Source organism: Acipenser ruthenus, chromosome 7, assembly GCF_902713425.1.
Source record: "Acipenser ruthenus chromosome 7, fAciRut3.2 maternal haplotype, whole genome shotgun sequence".
NCBI lineage: Eukaryota > Metazoa > Chordata > Actinopteri > Acipenseriformes > Acipenseridae > Acipenser > Acipenser ruthenus.
Window position 1 is genome coordinate 14,680,090 of NC_081195.1, and position 21,427 is coordinate 14,701,516.

The following is a 21,427-nucleotide window of genomic DNA, read 5'->3' on the forward strand; positions in this document are numbered from 1 at the left end:
TGATTCATTATGTTTGAGAAAAGGTTGGAAATCCCCATAAGCTAGGTGTAGGCTCTGCCTCTCATATACCCATGCGTTTTGCATTGTAAATAATTTCTGGAATATTTCTCCTGCCATTTCAATGCTTTGGTGCTGTGAATACATTTTCACAAGCTCCATATGAACTATAACAAATGAAGTGGTAAATGCTCAGTCCGGCAAATCTCTCGCTCTCTGTGCTGTTCTGATTAAAACCTGTTTCTAATTGGTTCTGAATAATTGTCCCTTTGTAACAGAGGCCAATCTGATGGTGGAGAAATCTTGAATCTGGTACCACTTTCAGAAGCCCTTTTAACAGTTCCAGTGATTTATCTACAGACCCATATTTTCTGAAACATGGCTACATATCGAGTAGCCAGGGGGTTATTCTAGATTTGTCAGTGCTTTCTCATTGTCACCTTGCATGTGATTAACATACTGTAAGCTAAGTGGTTGTATATGTTTCCTTTATACTTCGTTTGAGAAAAAGTTAGATATTCATCTAATCTCTCTTCCAGATCATCAATGTAAATGTCTTCTTTTTTTCAAATCCCATGTAAAGTGTCACTCTAGTTGAAGCAGTTTGGCTTCCATCTCTTTCTGGCCTTGAACTGTAAATAATTAAAATGTATCAAGCTGTTAACTACATGAGTTCAGGTTTTCTGAAAAGTGCTATCTTTTGGAAAACTAAGTCAGAATACTTTATTGATAATACAACATGACTTGGGACTGTTAATGTAAGTTAATACAGTGTGTGTCGAGTACCTCTCATTGTACAGTATAAAATGTCATCTTGTGCAGTTTGGGCGAGAGGGTCTGGCTGCTCAAACTGCAATGTATTGACTTATTATATATCACAAAAATGAAAATACAAAAAAAAATGATCTGGATTAGCTGGATGTTCTATGCACTGGGTGGCGTCTGTTAACAAGATAAAGTGTACTGAGATGTTGACAAATCCTTATACAAGATTTATAATCCAATAACAGAATCCCAATATGATTTGTGAAAACTGTTTAGTTTTTTGAAATCGGAATTGCCTTTCTGAAAATACTGTAATTCTTGTGTGAGATTTTATTTAAATCTCACCACTTTGGTTTTTAATTGTTATGAATTTATAATGATAGTATGTACTATATACCGTATTTATGTACTGTACATTTAAAAAAAAATCATTATAAATTAATACAGTATAAATCAATGTTGTTTAAATATTGTGGATGTTTTTCAGTACTGAAGCAAAGTTACAAAAAAAAAAAAGGTGTCCGCACTACCACACTACCTGCAGAAGAATGTAGGGACTAGTTTTGCTTTATTTTGACAAAATTAAAAACAACTATGCACCTTTCTTGTATACCAACAATTCCAAAATTAATAAATTCCTTTTTGAGAACATGCCAAACAAGCCGAATAAGCTAAATCTATTTTTACAAAAGAGAAAAAAAAGTTTTAGAATCCACTAATAATAGATCTATAAAGGTGTACTGGTGCTTAAATCAATACGGCATTACAACAGTTTAAATAAAAATGCAATATAACATATCTAAATTAGGACATTATAAGAAACATTATACTTTTTTTATAACAGATGACAAGCAACATCTAATGAAAGCTATATTGTCACAAAAGGTTATCCCTTGTTAATATTTGTCAACACCTTTAATAATATGTTTCATATCCTGTGAAAGATCTGTTGACATTTTTTTAAAATAAGTTTCAAGGAATTGATGAAAAACACAAATTGGACTTTGAAAACGAATACAATGAATGATATGTGGGTGAGAGATTATTTGTTCTACCTTTGAGAGACAACTGGACAATATTCTGGGATGCATCAGCAATTACAAACTAGGCAAGAATTGAGGGGCCAAATGGCCTCCTCTCATTCCTAACTAATGTTTATGAGGGTTATGGGGGATAACTTCATGTATAGCATGTTAGATGCATTCGCTGTAATGTCAGTGTTTTATTGCAATTTATTCAGATACAATTCATTTAAGAAAATCAGATTTTACAGTATCAGTACAATATAGTTCAAATGTACAGTACATGTAATTCAGCTTCCCTTTACTGCTACAACAATAGTCACAATCCATTTTCATTAAATTAACTACTAAACAAAGAATAATTTCAGTACCTGTATTTTTAATTCACAGGTTGAAGGATATTATGGTAGTATGCTATACAAATACTATGTGATACATTAGTGAAGAACTAACAAAAACAGACACAAATAAATTAACACAAATATACAAACATTCTATAATATTAGCACAGTAGAAAATAATCTCACAATCATGTGAAAAGCAAACAAATAAACAACATTTAGGGCCATGGATTAATATACATATGTGGCAATGTGCCCCGCCCCTGTGTGCATGTGTGTGTTATATGGTGTATGTTGCGTGTGTTAATGTTGGTGTATAGAGATTGGTACACGGGATATAAACGGGTCTGTGTTTCACGTGTGATTTAAATTGTATATTTGTATTTAGGCACGGGATTGCACATCACTGCACGTGCATTTAAAGTGTAGTATGTGAGCCCGGGGTTGCACAGAATTAATTCACGTGCTGGGATTCAAGTGAATAATTAATTAGTAATTGAATCCCAGCACAACAGTATATATAGATGCACATTTCTTTCACTCGGGGTTGGGTGTTCGAGAGTGGAGAATGGGTGAGAGAGAAGGAGAAATAAAAGTTAGTTTAAATATCAATTGCTATTACGTGCTGGTAGGACCAGGACGATACTTGTTTATTTAAAACTCACCGTGTTTGTTTGTGTGTCTGTCCGTCTGTTTACTGTATAGTCCGTTTTGTTTGTCTCTTTATTTTGGCGTGAAGTGCCGTGTCCTGTGTTCTGTTTGTTAAACCTTTTTATTTGTTATTAAACGCTGAGTGCAAACATCGCACTCAGTTTCTCTCATCATCACCGTCTGTCTGTGTGTTTCTCTCTCTGGTCTGAGTTCCTCCCTGCAGCCAGCCTGTCAACATAACAAGAAAACACCGCTGTCCCATACTGTGGATAAGGTCAAATAGCCAAACATGCATACTGTACTACTGGAAATGTTATTCATAGTTTTCTCTGCTGCTGTTATTGTTAGAAGTATCAGTCGTTTTCATTTAATGAAAGGTGCAGGTCACAGAGCGCGCTCAGATATTCCTCGTTGCCATGGTCACACAGCAAAGCCTTCTCATAGAACTCTATTGCTTGGAGTTTGTTATCTTTCATTTGATGAATAAACCCCAGAATTCCAAAGGCTTCTCCATCATTGGGATTCCGTGCCATACATCTCCTGGAAATTTCTTCCAGTTTATCATAACACTTCTCGCGTTCCAAAGAGGGATGTTGTATTTTGAATCCTTCTTTGTTGTGTTTTATAGCACCCGACTCTGATTTGTTATATTGAAATTGGAAAAATCCATAACGTTGATGAAGTGTCTGCCTCTCTTCTGGGCTGATAGTAGTCAAACTAAATAAAATCTGAAATAGTTGTTCTGCCTTTTGAATGTTTTCGTATTCTGCATACATTTCTGCCAAATCTAACTGAGGGTAAACAAATGAGGGATTCGACTGTGCCACTTTTAAGTGAAAAATGCATTGCCTGGAGAGTTGCCAGATGTTTGTGGTGTTCTGATAATGATCACCTTGTCTTTTCAAAACGGATACTTTTGATTTGTAACAGAGGGCTATTTGGTAGTTCAGAAACCTTGAACTGGGTGACTTTTTCAGTGCTTCTGTTAAAAGTTCCAAAGATTTGTCAAAAGACTTCTGCTTTCTATAAAATGTCGCCACATATCGAATGACATCTTCAGAGCTTGTTCAACTAACTCCAGAGCTTTCTCGTGCTGTTTACATTCCTGAAGTTTTAATCCCAAAAGTACTACGATAATGGGGTTCTCTGGATCAAGCTTCTGTGCACATCTTAACTGTTTCAGTGCAGCCGAGGGTTTCACAGTGGTATCTTCTTGTTCTATCCTTTCAAGGCGGTACAGTGCAAAGGCATACCCGATGTTCCACTCCTTCTCAGCAGGTTCTTCTGCTAGAGCCTTTTCAATGCATTCCTTTGCTCTATCATAATACTTTTCACAAACCTTTAAAAAGGACAATCCTTTTTCCCCATTCACAGCAGGAAGGAGGACACTGTAGCGGGAGGCTGTGTTGCTGAACTTCTTGCAAATGTCTTCCAGCTTCTCCAGGTAGTTCACAGCTTTGGTGATCTCACCCATGTGATAGTATACCCAGGCAAAGTTGCCATATGTAACAATGACCAGATTCTCAAATTAATCTCTGTGGTCCTTCCTTGTAATTTCTTCTGCTTGTTCCAGAAATGTCAGTGCTTCTTTGTTTAAACCTTGCAGGTGTTTCACATAAGCCAAGTGACTGTATGAGCTGCCCTTATATTTTCTCAGGGAAAACTGGATTTCTTCATGCAGTCTCTCTTCCAAATCAGCAATGCTTGTGTCTTCTTTTTTGAAATCCCACGTAAAGTGACATTCTAGCTGAAGGAGCTTTGTTTTCAACGAGTTGTCCATGCTTGAACTGAAAGCAATACATTAATATTGTTAGTTTTGTGAAATTGGACACTAGTGTTATTCTAGTACAGCGTGTTCAAACTGACCTAAAAGTAAAGGTTCACAGTTAGCCTGAGCTTCCACCATTCTTACATTCTAACACTCAATCACAAGGCAAGTAATACTAAAAAGAAACTTAGCAATAAAATATTGTTTCAGTGTATTAGACCCAGTTCACAAAGATTTAACTTGTGTGTTATTTAATGTCTGTTTTGATTATTTAAATAAATCATGTTTGAATTAAACTGTTCTAGACATGTTTGTTTCTTTACCAATGGCCCAGAACATGTTCATAGAATACCAAACTATTTCATTCTTTTTTTTTTTAATAACTCACAATAAGGCTTTATGAATAGGGCTCATTGTTGCAAAACAATGGTTATACTGTAACATAGTTTATTTAACAGTATTGTTTTTTTTTTTTCTGAAGCCTGAGCTAGGAGAATCTACATTTAAAAGCTATCTGAGTTTGTTTGATTAAAAATAAGTGAGGCTGTTCAGTGAAATTTTCAGATTAGATTCAAGACCAGTGGGTTTCCCACAGGGTCTGTTAGGATCTGGAGCCCTTTAGACCCGGGCCATCCAAATGCCTTATGCATGTATCCTGGTATCCAATAGCTTCCATATCAGAGGTATCTGGTTCAAATTAAAATGGACGCTTATTAATATAATACTATGTAACAATCAGCCCAGAACTCTGCTCGAATATATAGCCCTCTCCTGGAATTTCCAATTTTCCAAAAGTTACAAAACAAGCAAACAAATATATTAAGAAGAAATATTAATGTATTATACGTTTTTGAAAACCAAAAGTATGGAAACCTAAAACTGCAAATTGACACAGAAAACCATGCTTCCCAGAAAATAATCAATCACTACAAAACCCCACATTTGAAACACAGAGCTATGGCCAAAAGTTTAGCATCACCTAGAATTTTAGGATTAAAAAAAAACCTATATGAACACCATTTAGATCTTTTATTTAACATCGAAGAAAGTACAAAATGATGTCTACCGGAAGCCATAATAGTAGTACAGTATTTCATGTTAGATTTTGAAATGTTACATTTTTCAATTTCTGTCAGTTTTTTTCATGAAGTATATGGAAAACTGCAAAGTGGTATGTAATACAATATGTTAACGTAACCTTATTCAGCAGGCTTTATTCGACTTTATGAAGCAAAATGAGTTAATTCCATAGGATGATGCAACATTTTTGGCCATCGCTGTATTCATATAAGAACATAAGAACATAAGACAGTTTACAAACGAGAGGAGGCCATTCAACCCATCTTGCTCGTTTGGTTGTTAGTAGCTTATTGATCCCAGAATCTCATCAAGCAGCTTCTTGAAGGATCCCAGGGTGTCAGCTTCAACAACATTACTGGGGAGTTGGTTTCAGACCCTCACAATTCTCTGTGTAAAAAAGTGCCTCCTATTTTCTGTTCTGAATGCCCCTTTATCTAATCTTCATTTGTGACCCCTGGTCCTTGTTTCTTTTTTCAAGTCAAAAAAGTCCCCTGGGTCAACATTGTCTATACCTTTTAGGATTTTGAATGTTTGAATCAGATCGCCGCGTAGTCTTCTTTGTTCAAGACTGAATAGATTCAATTCTTTTAGCCTGTCTGCATACAACATGCCTTTTAAACCCGGGATAATTCTGGTTGCTCTTCTTTGCACTCTTTCTAGAGCAGCAATATCCTTTTTGTAATGAGGTGACCAGAACTGAACACAATATTCTAGGTGAGGTCTCTAATGCATTGTAAAGTTTTAACATTACTTCCCTTGATTTAAATTCAACACTTCTCACAATATATCCGAGCATCTTGTTGGCCTTTTTTATAGCTTCCCCACATTGTCTAGATGAAGACATTTCTGAGACATTTCTGACTCCTAGGTCTTTTTCATAGTTCCCTTATTCAATTTCAGTATCTCCCATATGATATTTATAATGCACATTTTTATTGCCTGCATGCAATACTTTACACTTTTCTCTATTCAATGTCATTTGCCATGTGTCTGCCCAGTTCTGAATGCTGTCTAGATCATTTTGCATGACCTTTGCTGCTGCAACAGTGTTTGCCACTCCTCCTATTTTTGTGTCGTCTGCAAATTTAACAAGTTTGCTTACTATACCAGAATCTAAATCATTAATGTAGATTAGGAATAGCAGAGGACCTAATACTGATCCCTGTGGTACACCACTGGTGACCTCGCTCCATTTTGCGGTTTCTCCTCTAATCAGTACTTTCTGTTTTCTACATGTTAACCACTCCCTAATCCATGTGCATGCATTTCCTTGAGTCCCTACTGCGTTCAGTTTGAGAATTAATCTTTTATGCGGGACTTTGTCAAAAGCTTTCTGGAAATCAAAAAAAAACATGTTGTATGCTTTGCAATTATCCATTGTCAATGTTGCATCCTCAAAAAAGTCAAGCAGGTTAGTTAGACACCATCTCACTTTCCTAAAACCATGCTGACTGTATCCCAGGATATTGTTACCATATACAGTAGGTAATTTTCCATTTTAGATCTTATAGTTTCCATAAGTTTACATATAATAGAAGTCAGGCTTATTGGTCTGTAGTTACCTGGTTCGGTTTTGTCTCCCTTTTTGTGGATCGGTATTACTTTTGCAATTTTCCAGTATAACGTTATACTTTTTTCTATCAAAATAAATGTAATATGAACATTGAATCCTACTTACCCCATAATGAAGACTGGTTGTCAGTGACCAAATAATTAGTTGATTCAAGACTTTCTCTCTTCAGGACCTGCTGAAACTAAATTGTTACTGCTGACGTGCATTTAAAGAGAGCTCAAATAAGCAAATAATAGCACATGGCTTGCAACAGTAGAATGAAAAGATCATGCTATTTGTCAGGGGTTGCTTAGGAGCTAAAAGAGCCACTTTGTGGTTTTGAGAAACAGAAAGCTATCAGTAGATACCAAAAGTAAATCCAATAACAGGCTTGAATAAGAAAAAAGCACATATTCCGATAATGGATCTCATGGCGAAGCAGAATGACCAATTCAAGATACAGTATATTCTTTTATAAAGTAGCCTAAAAATGCATTGTGATGTTGCCGCTACTAAAATGTGAAGGGTTTACTGTTAAAGCTTATCATTTATGTCAATAAATGAAATGTACTGTAGATTAAATCTGTGTTACAATATTATTAGCATTCAGCAAGATCACGTCTAGGTTTGTGTCAAATTCCAATCATATTCAACAAATCTAGGCTTGTGTCAAATGACTGATAAATAACAGGATACTGATTGAGACTGTCACCGTCATACCCTGGTTGCTTAGTTGGCTAGTATAGACAATCAATAACATGTCTATTTACTGGCAGTCTATACTAGCCAATGCACAAAACTTACCTGGCTGCCGACAGAACCACTGTTGCTGACGTTCTGTGCTGGCAGTAGTGTAGAATCAATCCCAGAACCAGAGGCATGATTTACTGGTCTGTTGGCTATCAAATGGTTCATTTAAACAGTATATGTAAAATCGTATAGCACATTTTCATTTAGGAAAGCTTGTTCAACTTCTCTCAAACCAGAACTACTGTTCAGGAAGTATCCCTGCCAGATTTTTTTCCTCACATTGAAATATCGTTCCTCCATCACTCCCAGGTCTAAAATTATATTAATGAGTCAAGGTTTTTGCATCACACCCAGATATGAGAGTGACTGCTGAGATAAAGCATGCCTTGCTGACATTTTATAGCTGCAAAAGGTATATAAATAACTTAATAATTAAATTTACTTTTAATTAACTGTGATATACAATCACTAGCTTTCAAGACACCAAAAACTCTTCTACAGGTGTGTGTGGAAATGTAAAGAAAAAGGTGTTTGTTTGTTGGAGGAAATTGTGGTTGAGTTTATGTTGTGATTTTTGGATTGTTTAGCAACTTAGTAGTGAAGGCTAATGCCAAGCCTACAAGTGTGTTCTTTTTTTAAACCCTTTTGGTTTGGCCCTTGTGCCATTTTCTTTGTTCCTGTGTTTTGTGTTTTTGTTTAATAAAGTATGCAGTAGTGCTGTAAAACTGCAGCTTTCTGTCTCTGGGTCTAATTCCTGCCATTAACCAGCCTGGACCCTGATGCTATCCTTTCACAAAGCCTATTCAAAATATAGTAATATTAGTCTTATGAAAAATATGTTTATATACACATAGCCTACACGGCTATAAAATATTGTCAGTAATGTACAGTATATCATGTGTCTTACATGCTGGGTCTGCATTTATGATCTTGGTCTGACATACTATCTACTTTAACAGATGAAATACATCACTGTAAAGCGTTGCTTTGCACATGCATTGCACATGCATTGCACGACATACAATTCCAGAGCCCTGGTTAAATCTCATTTGAAAACAACACAATATTTGGTCCATATTGTCAGACTTTAAACCATTTTTAAACTGGAATACTGCTTTTCAGCCCTACCTTTGGAAAATGTTCACAATCAGGGAATGAGGTTATCAAAAACTTTCACTATACTATCCCTGCTAAAGATAATAATAGTAGATAGGAAATAAGAAAATCAAATGCATATTATGGTTGCAAACATTATAAATGTTTATTTAAACAGTGTTGTCTGCAAACAGAGTAGTAAAAATCATAAGAAACAGAATAGTAAGTGATATTGATATAATTATCTAACATGAGATTAGTTTTCCGTTTTCTCATCTCTACATTTTGTGCCTTTAAAAAAACCTAAAAGTCAAGCAGATATGTTTGGCTATTGCCTTCATCAAGTCTCTAGTAAGTTTTACCTTGTTATAAATTGCAATTGCAATCCATTCAGTGCAGAAAAAAATCGTATTTTTACAAAATAATCGTGACTTTCTCTTATTTAACCATGACCATATATCTTCCACTAGCCATTTTTCTAATTAGTTTTGTATTAAATGTTCAGCTTTTCATCACAGAGAGCACTTAGGTCCTCAGCATTAAATGATGAAAACTGCTTCGCCTTCAAAGAGTACTCCATAGCTTTCTTCTTTAGTCCATCTTGCATATAAACAAAAGAAATTATTTCATAGGCCTCGCTGTCTTCTGTGTTGGTCTTGAGTCGCTGATTTGCAATTTTATTTAGATTTTTCCCAGCCTGAACCCTGGATGACGTTCGCAACTGTATTTCGTAAGCAGCTTTGAAGTGGCAAATAGCACTGGATTCGTTCTTCTTCTTAAACAACAGAAACAAGGCATAGTTGGCAAGCACATACTGCCTGTCAGAAATACCAAGAAATGGATCTTCTAGTACATCAGTGAAAATCTTTTCAGCTTCTTCCATTTGCCTGTTTTCTCCATAGGCTTCTGCTAAATTGACTTTAGCATGTAAATTGGAAGGCTTCAGTTCTACAGATTTCTTAAAGTGGTGGATGCACTCTGCCATCTTGGCCATTTTTTCATCCAAAGGAACTTGCTGCTCATTTATTTTCATTTTGGCGAGCTCCTGTTTGTAACACAGCCCAATTTGGTGGTGCAAGAATGAGGACTGTGGGGCCAGTTCTACAGCCTTTTTAAGGATTTCTAAGGACTTGTCAATGTCACCTTCCGCCCTGAAATATTTTGCCACGTAGCGTGTGACCTGTGGCACATCAGGAGATACTCTAAGGGCGTTTTCCACTAACTTTCTGGACTCTTCCTTTCTGTACCATTGAAGTTTTAGAGCCAAGAAAACCATAGCCTCAGAGTTGTTGGGCTCTAAGCGTAAAACTTTTCTTATCTGTTTCACAGCGTCACTGCACTCTGTTTTCACTTTTCTTCTCCTAAGCCCTTCAAGTCGGTAAAGAACCACTGCATATCCATTATTAAGTGACAGATTATCTGGATCTCCATGAAGGGCCTTTTGGAAACTTTCTTTTGAACTTGGATAATATCTAGCTCCAAGTTTCAGAAGAGTCCAGGCCTTCTCTCCATATACTATTGGCAGGTTGGCTGAATAACGCGATGACCGAGGAATACTTCTGCAAATATCTTCCACTTTGCCCAGATAGGTGTTCACTTCTGAGAGCTTGCCAATGTGATAGTAAACCCATGCATAGTTGCCATAGGTAACCAGCAAGTGCTTCTCCAGAAAAGGTTTTTCATTCCTTAAAACACATTCGGCTTTACTCAGAAATTCAAGGGCTGTCTCGTTCTGTCCTTCTAAGTGACTGAGGAATGCAAGGATGTTGAAATAGGTGGAGTGGTATCTGTTGTGACAGAACTTTACTCGATCCAGCAGCTTTTCAGCGATGTTATCCAGATCTTTAATTTCATCTTTTTTGAAATCCCATGTGAAGTGACACTCAAGTTCTTGCAGGCTTGCTTCTAAATCTGTGCTCTGTGGAGTGCTGAGGGGGGGAAAAAGAAAAGAAATGTGATTTGACAATACAGTTGAAACCAATATTTGTCACTAGTTAGTACACCGTATATATGTGTAATGAACAATCTACTTTAATAAGCTAGCATTATGGATACTGTTGAGTAGTTCCTAACTGTGACTGTGTGCTGGATAACTGCATGGCTTAGAAACCTGATTGAATAAACTTAATTTCTAAAATCTATTTTCCAATGACATATATGATAAAAATATAATAAAAGTAGTATACAAAAAAGATATTTCCTTCTTAAGTTTTCGCCTTTAACATCCACCTCCCCTATATTTCACCTTTCACTCCATTGAACGTTCCCATATCTTTACTCTTTCTATTTTCTTTCCCTTTTTCTATCACTCCTATACTCTTTTCATGTACAGTATAACCATGTAATGTAACAGGACAACACTTAACAATTACCTGTTCATACTTGTGCAGGTAAACACTGCCCATTCACCATCTGATATTTACTCTTAATCACTTAGGGCAACACCAGCCACTAACATGTAAGAAGTTCAACATGTTGAAACAGAACATACATAGGTATGCACTAGTGGTGAAAATTGAACCCTGACATTGACATTGATTATCGTGCAAATTCTAACGATGATTATCGATCATTATCGAGTTAAAATGCTTAAAAAAACAGTCGCAGTTTAAAGGAACAATATTCCACTTTTTATAGAGCATGGTTTAAAAAATTCATTCAAACAAATCCCAATGTTTTGAAGCACATTTGATAAATACATTGGCATTTAAATATAGCACTCTCCAATGTTCTTATTTATGCTGTCACTAGCCTTTGCATTGTTTTGTGTAAAATCTGACAAATTTCCAGTGTAAACATAACAGTAAATTAAAAAGAAAAAATATATCTATCAACCCCACTGTCCAAAGGAGAAAAAAATAAGTTTGAAAACTACATTAACATTATGCCCTATATACATGGAAATAATTGGGATGGGATGACAGTGTTTTATTTTTTTACTATCGATGCATCATTTTCATAAAGACCCGATGCATCAATACACCGTTTTTTCACAACGCAAAAGAAATGTATAAATAATAAGTAAATATATTTTCATCTAATCACGAAAAGTAAAAGTTTCTCCAGTTGAACTTAAAACTACACATTTCTAATTATTTATGTCTAGTCACACTGTCGGCGAGGTTCCCCACAAAAAGTTAATAAAACATTACAAATATTACTGTCTCACCTTAAGATGTTTTGACAGCAATTGGATTAGAGAAAAAAACTTCAACTGGAAACACAAGAATTTAACCATTTACAAGTCCAACGTAACAAAGTCTGTGCTCTCTCCAAACCTTATTTTCTGTTTTTATTGAGAAATATTATGGCATCCACATTCTCTGGTTTCAAAGAAGAACAGAGTTTATTCACAAGCATCCCTGCTTTGCTGAACACACGCTCACTCGGTACCGATGTTGCAGGGATACTTGGCCTGCTCTTTGCCAAGGCTGCTAGGTTGGGAAAGCGTGTCTGGTTATTTTCCCACCAAATCAGGGGATCTTTGCTGATGTACAGGCACGCTTTCCCAGTAGGGGTTGCAGCATTCTCTGGCCTCCACCAGCCTCACTAGTTTGGAAGACAGTGCTTCAGACACACAGGCTTTGGCCTGTTCGGATAGGGAATCCAGATGGCGAAATCAGGGGTCAAGAAATGACACAGAAAGCAGTGGCATAACCTCATTACTTGGGTCATTCAGCTGATGTAAACAAAATCGCTGATATAAATAACACACTAGCGTATCTTCTCAAACTCCGTGTAACTGGAATTAGCAAATCAGTTGAATTTGAAGAAGACGGTGTCTCTCCTTCATCAGGAACTTCAGTCAATCTGTGTTTTATTCTTGTTGCAACTGGGTACAAAGAACTAGCCGTAATGTTTTTCTCTGCACTCACAAGTACTGTAGCCAGTTCGAATGGCTGTAGTAGAGGTAGTATCTCAGCCATTAGCTTCCACTGCTCAGTCGTGAGATCTAAAGTAGCTGCGTCAGACTTTTTGGTCAAGTCTGGTTTTGACAAAACAGCAATAACTGGCCATTTTAATTCTAGAAGGCGTTCAAACATATAATAAACCGTGTTCCACCTTGTTTGTATGTCCTGTATTAACTTGAGTGGTGCTTTTTCTGTGTTCAGCATTTCTGTTTGTTTCCTATTTAAAGTGCTTGTTGCCATCTCACTCTTTTTAAAATGTGCAACCAGTCTCCTTGCTGCTGCCACTAACGTATGGACTTGTCATACATCCTCCAAGCTTTTCTGAATGCAGAGATTTATATTGTGCGCTGCACAGCTCACACTTGCCAAAAAGTAACACATCACGCTCGCTTGCAGAAAGCAAAGACATTGCTCTGCACACGTTGGCCGCGTTGTCATGAACACAAGCTATTACTTTTGTAGCCACTTCAGACTGTGTTTATCTGATTGATCGCGTCTGCTAAATTCACAGCTGTGTGTCTCTTGTGTAATTTTCGTGTCACTAATATTTTTGACTCGAGTTCCCAGTTTTGCTTAAAGTAATGGCAGATGATAGTTAAAAATACTTCTTGTGCCATGCTTGTCCATACATCGGTAGTGATGGACACTGAATTACACTCTTGACTTAAATCCTGTCTAAGCTTTTGCTTTGCATGTTCGTGATCCAGAGTAATGAATTTGGAGATTTCAAGATTCGCAATCAGATTTTTCCCTCTACTATACTAACAGGTCTGATATCTTGTGTGACAACATCCACTAGCAGGCCTGTTATTTCTTTTGCTATGATGCTTTTTGGATCAACTTTCTTTCCAAAATAAGCTGTCACTGAAGGTGTTGCTTCCTTTTGTTTTTTTTTACTTGTGTTCCCGCTGTCGAATTTTGTCGGGTGCTGTCTTACTAAATGATCCCCCAGGTTGGTGGTATTGCCACAGAAGCTCATTAAAACTCCACAAACAGTGCATTTTACCTTTCCAAAACTTCCAAACGCCTGACAGCATTATTTTAAATATAGCATAGCACAGTTCAGGGGGGGGGGCGTGTAGTTGGGATCTCTAATTAGTCTCTTACACCCCGTGTATTCTCGGGTGTAAACGTGGCTTAATTCCCTATTTAAGCCCTGATCACCTGAACTCCCGCTGTCTAGTGTTTTCGTTGTAGCAAAAGCTCAGACACCGACATTCGTGCTCCAGCTTAAATGTCTTTGCTTATATCTAAACTTCTTTGCCTCGCTCCTTTCACTGCAGGTCACTTCTCTGCACAACGCTGCCAAGATATTATCAATTATTTTCCTACCTGCTTCGGTGATTATTCTTACCATTTGGCTTCTCTATTTGGCCGCATGAGCTCCAGCGTTAATCATTCCTGCTCCATTCAGTCTCCAGTCCAGCAACAGCGGCGTTCAAAGCGCAGCTCCATTACTCAACTTTCTCTGCGTCTTTATTAGAAAGACTGGCCCTCTGCTAAACTTTCAAAGCTCCGCCGACAAGACATCGACATTCCCTCGTTAGTGATTGCCTTGCATTAGCTCTGTTTAAATCTACCACAAAGCTTTGTCTGCTGAATCTCTCTTTACTCCTCGCCTGCAATCAGACGCCCCTCCCCCGCTCCCACAGAGTCAGCACAATTTACTGTTCCATCAGAAGATCCTGTCCTGGATCTCCATCAGGTACGTTCAACGTTTTAAAGACCTATCCAGCCCATTACAAACTCTATTCAACCAGTGGCGGCTGGTGACTTTGACGGATCTCATAACATACTCCAACCACGCTGCTGTATTGCAACTCTTCCACCGGCGCCTCACAGACCATGGTTCCCAGCCCTCATCGAGTGTCTACGTAGAGTGGTAAGTTGCCATGGTGACCAGGCAGCTTCATCAGGCAATGTGAACCTGTGCCTCAGTACTGCAATATTATGGCTCCTGCTGCTGTGCTTTTGCAACATGAGAACGAGTTCAACTCGCCGAATTGTGACATCTAAATACTGCAGGCTCCTCTTGCAGACCTACATTAACTTATTTATATACATCATTAACTGCTCTAAAACATGTCTAGAAATATTTATTCAAAACTAAAAATATTAAGCATAGACAATGATTTTAATCGTAATAACCAATTATTTTCTACCCTGCTTCACTGAAGCCAATAGTTTCAATTCAATCACAACCTCTAGCTTCCTTGCATCAGGCTATTCCTGCAACCTCCTCCTGTTCTCGGATTCGCACTTCCTCATCTGTCTCTGTTCCTCCGAACCCACCAACTTCATCAAGGCACTTTATACAACTATCAAAGTCACCATTTCATTCAATGTGAGCTGCCAGTCAGATACGGAAACCATGTCCTACGATTCTCAACGTTTCAGTCAAAGCGTCCTGCTATCCCGCAGTGGGCAATACACTCATAGACTGCTCCTGATCAATCAATAGGTTTTGCAGCAGCCTCGGAGCAATGCATTCTTCATCCTCTCAGGTTCTGCAGCGGCCTCAGATCTATACATTCTTCATCTCTGCCCAAAGGCAGCCCCATCTCCGGCACCATCTAAAAACGCCTTAACTCTCAAAGACCAATATTCAGCAAATCTCTGCTCTCCAGCAGGCCACTACACACTACTGATATCATTCAATCGTTTACTTCCTTAGATCTCTGCCTGTTCAGCAGATCCCACCCTCTCTGTTAATCACTCTGTACTACAGCAAATCTCAGCTCCCTCTTCAGATCTGCTCACTATTGAAGCTTGCAAAAATTGCTTTAGTTTACTGTTTAAATATGGAACTGCCCCCCCGCACTCCCCCTGCCTCTACTTTAAGTATCTAAGTTACATCAGCTGGTCCCGCCTGCTTCCGCCCTGTGACCTGTTATTGGCATGATGTGTTCTGCAATACATAAAGTCTGCACCTCCCTATTTTTCAACAGTTTCAGTCACAATTGGCAAAATAGTAGGTCTGACAAACTTTGATAATGACAGGAGCTCCTGTATACTGCAGAGAAACAGACCTTAATGGAGTTAGAACCAGCAGTTAATCAGAACAATCTAAGCATCTTGCCATGTTGAGTGGGTGCCTTCTTGGATGCCCTTGTTGGTCATGTAACAAACTATGACCAGTGCTGTGGTGCCTTTTGGAAGGAATTCCACATTCTAAATCTGTCAAGTTGCAACTGTTAGCTAAGAACAAAACTAAATTGAACAAGGAAAAAGCAGCACATGTGTATAAAGTACAACATCAAATGACAACATGAAAATTACTTTATCATTCGGCTCCGTACCTCCAAGACGGATCAATTTTGGAGTGTTCAGTTCATTCAGCCATCAAGTATCGAGCCCCCTATCTTCCCCTACCCCCTTTTCTTTTCAGCAGCAAGGTATCTCCCCAGCAGGAACCCCCGTCCCCTTGGACTCTGTCCATTGATTCCTCTCGCTCTATCATCACTCCAAGCAGGCCTCCCTCCTCAGCTCTACACCCCCATTCATTCCATATAGGCACAGCCACCTCCGCCGCGAAGTCCAGAATCAATCACAGCCTGATCAAGAATATGGGGAGCTGGTCCTCTTCTGCTGTGGATTTAGTCATTCATCCTCTGATATAGTTGCAGCCCATTCTAAAATTGCTAGTATGTCTGGAGTGGGCAGCAGTGTGGAGTAGTGGTTAGGGCTCTGGACTCTTGACCGGAGGGGTGTGGGTTCAATCCCAGGTGGGGGGACACTGCACATGTACCCTTGAGCAAGGAACTTTACCTAGATTGAGCAAGGAACTTTACCTCCAGTGAAAATAAAAAACTGTATAAAGGGTTAATTGTATGTAAAAAATGTGATATCTTGTAACAAGTGTAAGTCGCCCTGGAGTTGGGATTTGAACAGAGAACCACCTGGTATGAAGCCTTTGTCTTTAACCACTGGGCCACCTTACCCAAGCTTCATCGAATACCTAGCTAATTCACCTTTTTAACTCTCGACTCTCGCTCTTACGTCGTCAGCCGAGTGCATGACAATTCGTCCAATAATTACACTGTAGCCTATAATATTCTGTGCACAGAGGGAGCACATTTACTAATGTAACAGGAGGAGGGAGGAGGAGGTGTTTTGGTCAGGGGTGTGTTTGGGGCTGTTGTTGGTTGTTCGGTGAAGGAGGGAGCAATTACTGAATGGCTGGATATTGTGAGCATGGGTGTGGATTGTGATTGTGGGGTTATCGGGGGGGGGGGTTATTATTGTGCTTCGTAGTGGCCTCCGGGGTTTACAAATAACGTCAGTCTTTTATTTGCTCGGAGTTCTTATTAATTTAATAAACATTGGCTTGAGATGTGTTGTAAAAAAAAAATCTGCCATGCTCCGCCTCATTCGTACCCGCAGGGGTTGTATCTTACATTAAAGGCTAATGAAACCCCAATCTCATCATGCCCAACAGATACCACGTTAAAAATGAGATAGTTTAACAATCCGACCTACATCTCACTCGTTTTACATTGCAATCTTAATATCACACATTACTACTGCTGCTTTTGCACTCTAAAATCAGTCTCATCAACACCACTAGCTTGTTAAAGTGAACAAACAACAATTTATATGTGGTTACACAGTCAACATCTTAAAAGTAGACACACATTTTTCTTATATTATGATTCTTAAAATATGTGCATCTAGTAATATGGACGAATTCTCTCTCTATTAGTGATGCATGGACCAAGAAGAAGCGCATGGGAACCCAGGAGCAAGCTGATGTTCTCTAACCCCTATATTCTCATCATTCCGTCTTGTTCCGGCTTTTACCCCATCCCTATTCTCAGTAATTTTTAGAAGCAACAACACAGATTACGTTCTTGACAGTAAGTTAATGTATACAAGACACGTTTTTAATTTCATGGAATATTCTATTTCTTTAAAATATTATCAATTTGTTATCGTGGGGTCCCAATCGATAAATAATTTGATTATTATCGTTACAAGCCAAGTACGCACGTGACATTGGATAGTGTTGAGACAGCTGAGAGCATTACAAACACTATAAAGCAACTTGGGCAATTATTATTATTATTATTATTATTATTATTATTATTATTATTATTATTATTACAGAGCATAAACATTACATCATTGGCAACAGCAGCCACCCAAACCCCTGCTCAGACTCATGAACATGCCCCACCTCTCCCGGATGCTGTCTGCACACTGCCAGACTTGTCAGTTCTTCTAATGCAGCGTCATCATTGCTAATGACAGTTACAGGAAGTAACCTGGGATTCTTGCAGTTGAGTTTTGTACAAGCAAGAAACTAACTATGTGAAAACAACTTCAATGCCTCCTACCGTGTAGAACAGAAATCCATTCTAAAATATTGGAAAGTCTGAATCCATTTACTCTTATGGAAACCACTTTTTAAATAGCTTGTACTTTTATTTGTAATAACTGTTTAATTTCTTTTAATGTGCCAATGATGGGTGTTGGCCTATATTTAGCTGTGTAAATAATTACTATATAATATGTGTGTGCGTGTGTGTGTCTATCTATCTATCTATCTATCTATCTATCTATCTATCTATCTATCTATCTCTTATATAAAAATATGTCATCAGATAAAAGCGATGAATATCACGTTTTAGTTCACTAATGTATAACAATTATATATTTACACAACACAATTGTTTAATAAAAGTTCAAGTTTACTTCCCATCCCCGTATTTTACATTTTCAGTTATCTAACCAATCTAGTTTAAACTCGTACATTTTGGATACCCTTTTTATTGCATCTATACATAATACTGACACACTGGTGTCAATAGTTTAAGATCAAATAGGCTTTCTTGCTGCTTTGCTCTGTTATAGCAATCGTAAGTATATATAAGATATCGATATTAATTAAAAAAAAAAAAAAAAAAAAAAAAAAAGTTTACCTCATTGTGTTGGAGAGAACGATCGCCGCAATCTTAAAGATATAAATGTTCTAATAATACTGACTGCGTAGTGTGAAGAACAGCCTACAACAGCAGAAACGACCTGCGACTTTCACAGAAACGAAACTGAAACTGATCACTGTACTACGGTGCAGTTTCTGATTCCCCTTTCTGGCGTCTCATTCGTCTGCAGTCTGCTGATTGTCTGACATGTTCTGTTAAAACAACCTATCGTTCTCCATCAACAAAACAACACTGAAAAAAAGGAGATTCTTATCAGGTCTCAACAACTGTAACAGTATGATTCTGCATTGCAACCCATTATCAAAAATATCCCAAAGCTTCACTCAGCATGAATATCTATGTGTGTTTAATATGTTCTGAATAATTTGGTATGAGTATAAAATAGTATAACATTAGCTATTCTGTTTGATTATTCTTTACAAACAGAGTACAGGTATAGGGTGCTGTGTAACATACAGACTGGTTTTCACCCCACTCAAGTTTTGAGCGACCTCTTGTGGTGTCGTTATACACGATATTCTATATAGTTTGTTGCGTGATCATGGTCATCTTGGTTCAGATTGGAACCAAACTTCCGCTATGAATCTGTCTACAGCTTTGTGTATGACTTAGGTGCATGAGGCTTTATACCATGTGACTAGGCATATTGTTAATGTGACTATCTCATTGTTTTGCTTTTATATGAATATAAAGCTTGCAAGGTTTTCAGGTAGGAAATCTATAGTATAAATGCCTGGATAACTGCAACGCATACGACATGGTTTATTTAGATTTCCAGAAAGCTTTTGACAAAGTCCCGCATAAAAGATTAATTTTCAAACTGAACGCAGTAGGGATTCAAGGATATGCATGCACATGGATTAGGGAGTGTTTAACATGTAGAAAACAGAAAGTACTGATTAGAGCAGAAACCTCAAAATGGAGCGAGGTAACCAGTGATGTACCACAGGGCTCAGTATTAGGTCCTCTGCTATTCCTAATCTACATTAATGATTTAGATTCTGGTATAGTAAGCAAACTTGTTAAATTTGCAGACGACACAAAAATAGGAGGAGTGGCAAACACTGTTGCAGCAGCAAAGGTCATGCAAAATGATCTAGACAGCATTCAGAACTGGGCAGACACATGGCAAATGACATTTAATAGAGAAAAGTGTAAGGTACTGCATGCAGGCAATAAAAATGTGCATTATAAATATCATATGGGAGATACTGAAATTGAATAAGGGAACTATGAAAAAGACCTAGGAGTATGTTGACTCAGAAATGTCTTCATCTAGACAATGTGGGGAAGCTATAGAAAAGGCTAACAAGATGCTCGGCTATATTGTGAGAAGTGTTGAATTCTCTGTTCACTTCTGGTCACCTCGTTACAAAAAGGATATTGCTGCTTTAGAAAGAGTGCAAAGAAGAGCAACCAGAATTGTCCCGTGTTTAAAAGGCATGTCGTATGCAGACAGGCTAAAAGAATTGAATCTATTTAGTCTTGAACAAAGAAGACTATGCAGTGATCTGATTCAAGCATTTAAAATCCTAAAAGGTATAGACAATGTCGACCCAGGGGACTTTTTTGACCTGAAAAAAGAAACAAGGACCAGGGGTCACAAATGGAGATTAGATAAAGGGGCATTCAGAACAGAAAATAGGAGGCACTTTTTTACACAGAGAATTGTGAGGGTCTGGAACCAACTCCCCAGTAATGTTGTTGAAGCTGACGCCCTGGGATCAACTCCCCAGTAATGTTGTTGAAGCTGACGCCCTGGGATCCTTCAAGAAGCTGCTTCATGAGATTCTGGGATCAATAAGCTACTAACAACCAAATGAGCAAGATGGGCCAAATGGCCTCCTCTCGTTTGTAAACTTTCTTATGTTCTTATGTTCATTCATGTGTTATTCTACAAGTCTATTACCGGCAAGTTCCCATTAACCCATATGGTATAGAAACCTATTTTGTGCTTTTAAATTACCACTTCATCCCCAACTACTACCACCTCGCTCCCAGACTCATCCAGAAGTAGTGGGGGTCACAATGCTCCTCTGCCTAATATTTTTGTTCACCAGAATGAACACATCACATAGGTTTATTATTTTATTTTTTGTTTTTTAGCAGACCGCACCAGGGCGCGCTGTTGTTGGGTCAATGTTTTTGGATACATATAAGATTTTATATTCTAATGGTGGTTATTTAACGCAAGCTTGTTCTGACTGAAATACTTTGCTTTTGGTTGTAGTATCTTCAAGCATCTGAAGCTCATCAGTGCTACACTAGCATTGCAATGTTATCAGACAATCGGGATGCTGGAAATGTCCAAGCTATTTTATAAACTTGTTAATGTATGCATGCACTATTGGAGATTACCTAATAAAATCCTATATATATATATATATATATATATATATATATATATATATATATATATATATATATATATATATATATATATCAGGTTGTACATTTTGATGTTACAACATTATAATTTAAAAATTAAACGCCACATTTGAGAATGCATATAATATACATAAAGAAAATATGTAACTTTCCCTTTCAGAG

The 21,427-nt window shown here is 37.7% G+C and overlaps 1 protein-coding gene and 1 pseudogene across 1 annotated transcript; both read right to left on the bottom strand.

Moving 5' to 3' along the window:
* Positions 1 to 259: 259 nt before the first annotated feature.
* Positions 260 to 4,556, bottom strand: LOC117414784 (interferon-induced protein with tetratricopeptide repeats 5-like; annotated as a pseudogene).
* Positions 4,557 to 9,168: 4,612 nt separating this feature from the next.
* On the bottom strand, positions 9,169 to 18,993 carry LOC117414959 (interferon-induced protein with tetratricopeptide repeats 5-like). The gene is made up of 2 exons (XM_034024826.3): positions 18,854 to 18,993; positions 9,169 to 10,949 (listed from the first exon to the last, which is right to left on the bottom strand). The coding sequence occupies exons 1-2, from the start codon at positions 18,856 to 18,858 to the stop codon at positions 9,515 to 9,517; spliced, it is 1,440 nt and encodes a 479-aa protein (XP_033880717.2). The 5' UTR covers positions 18,859 to 18,993; the 3' UTR covers positions 9,169 to 9,514.
* Between the last annotated feature and the right edge of the window lie 2,434 nt (positions 18,994 to 21,427).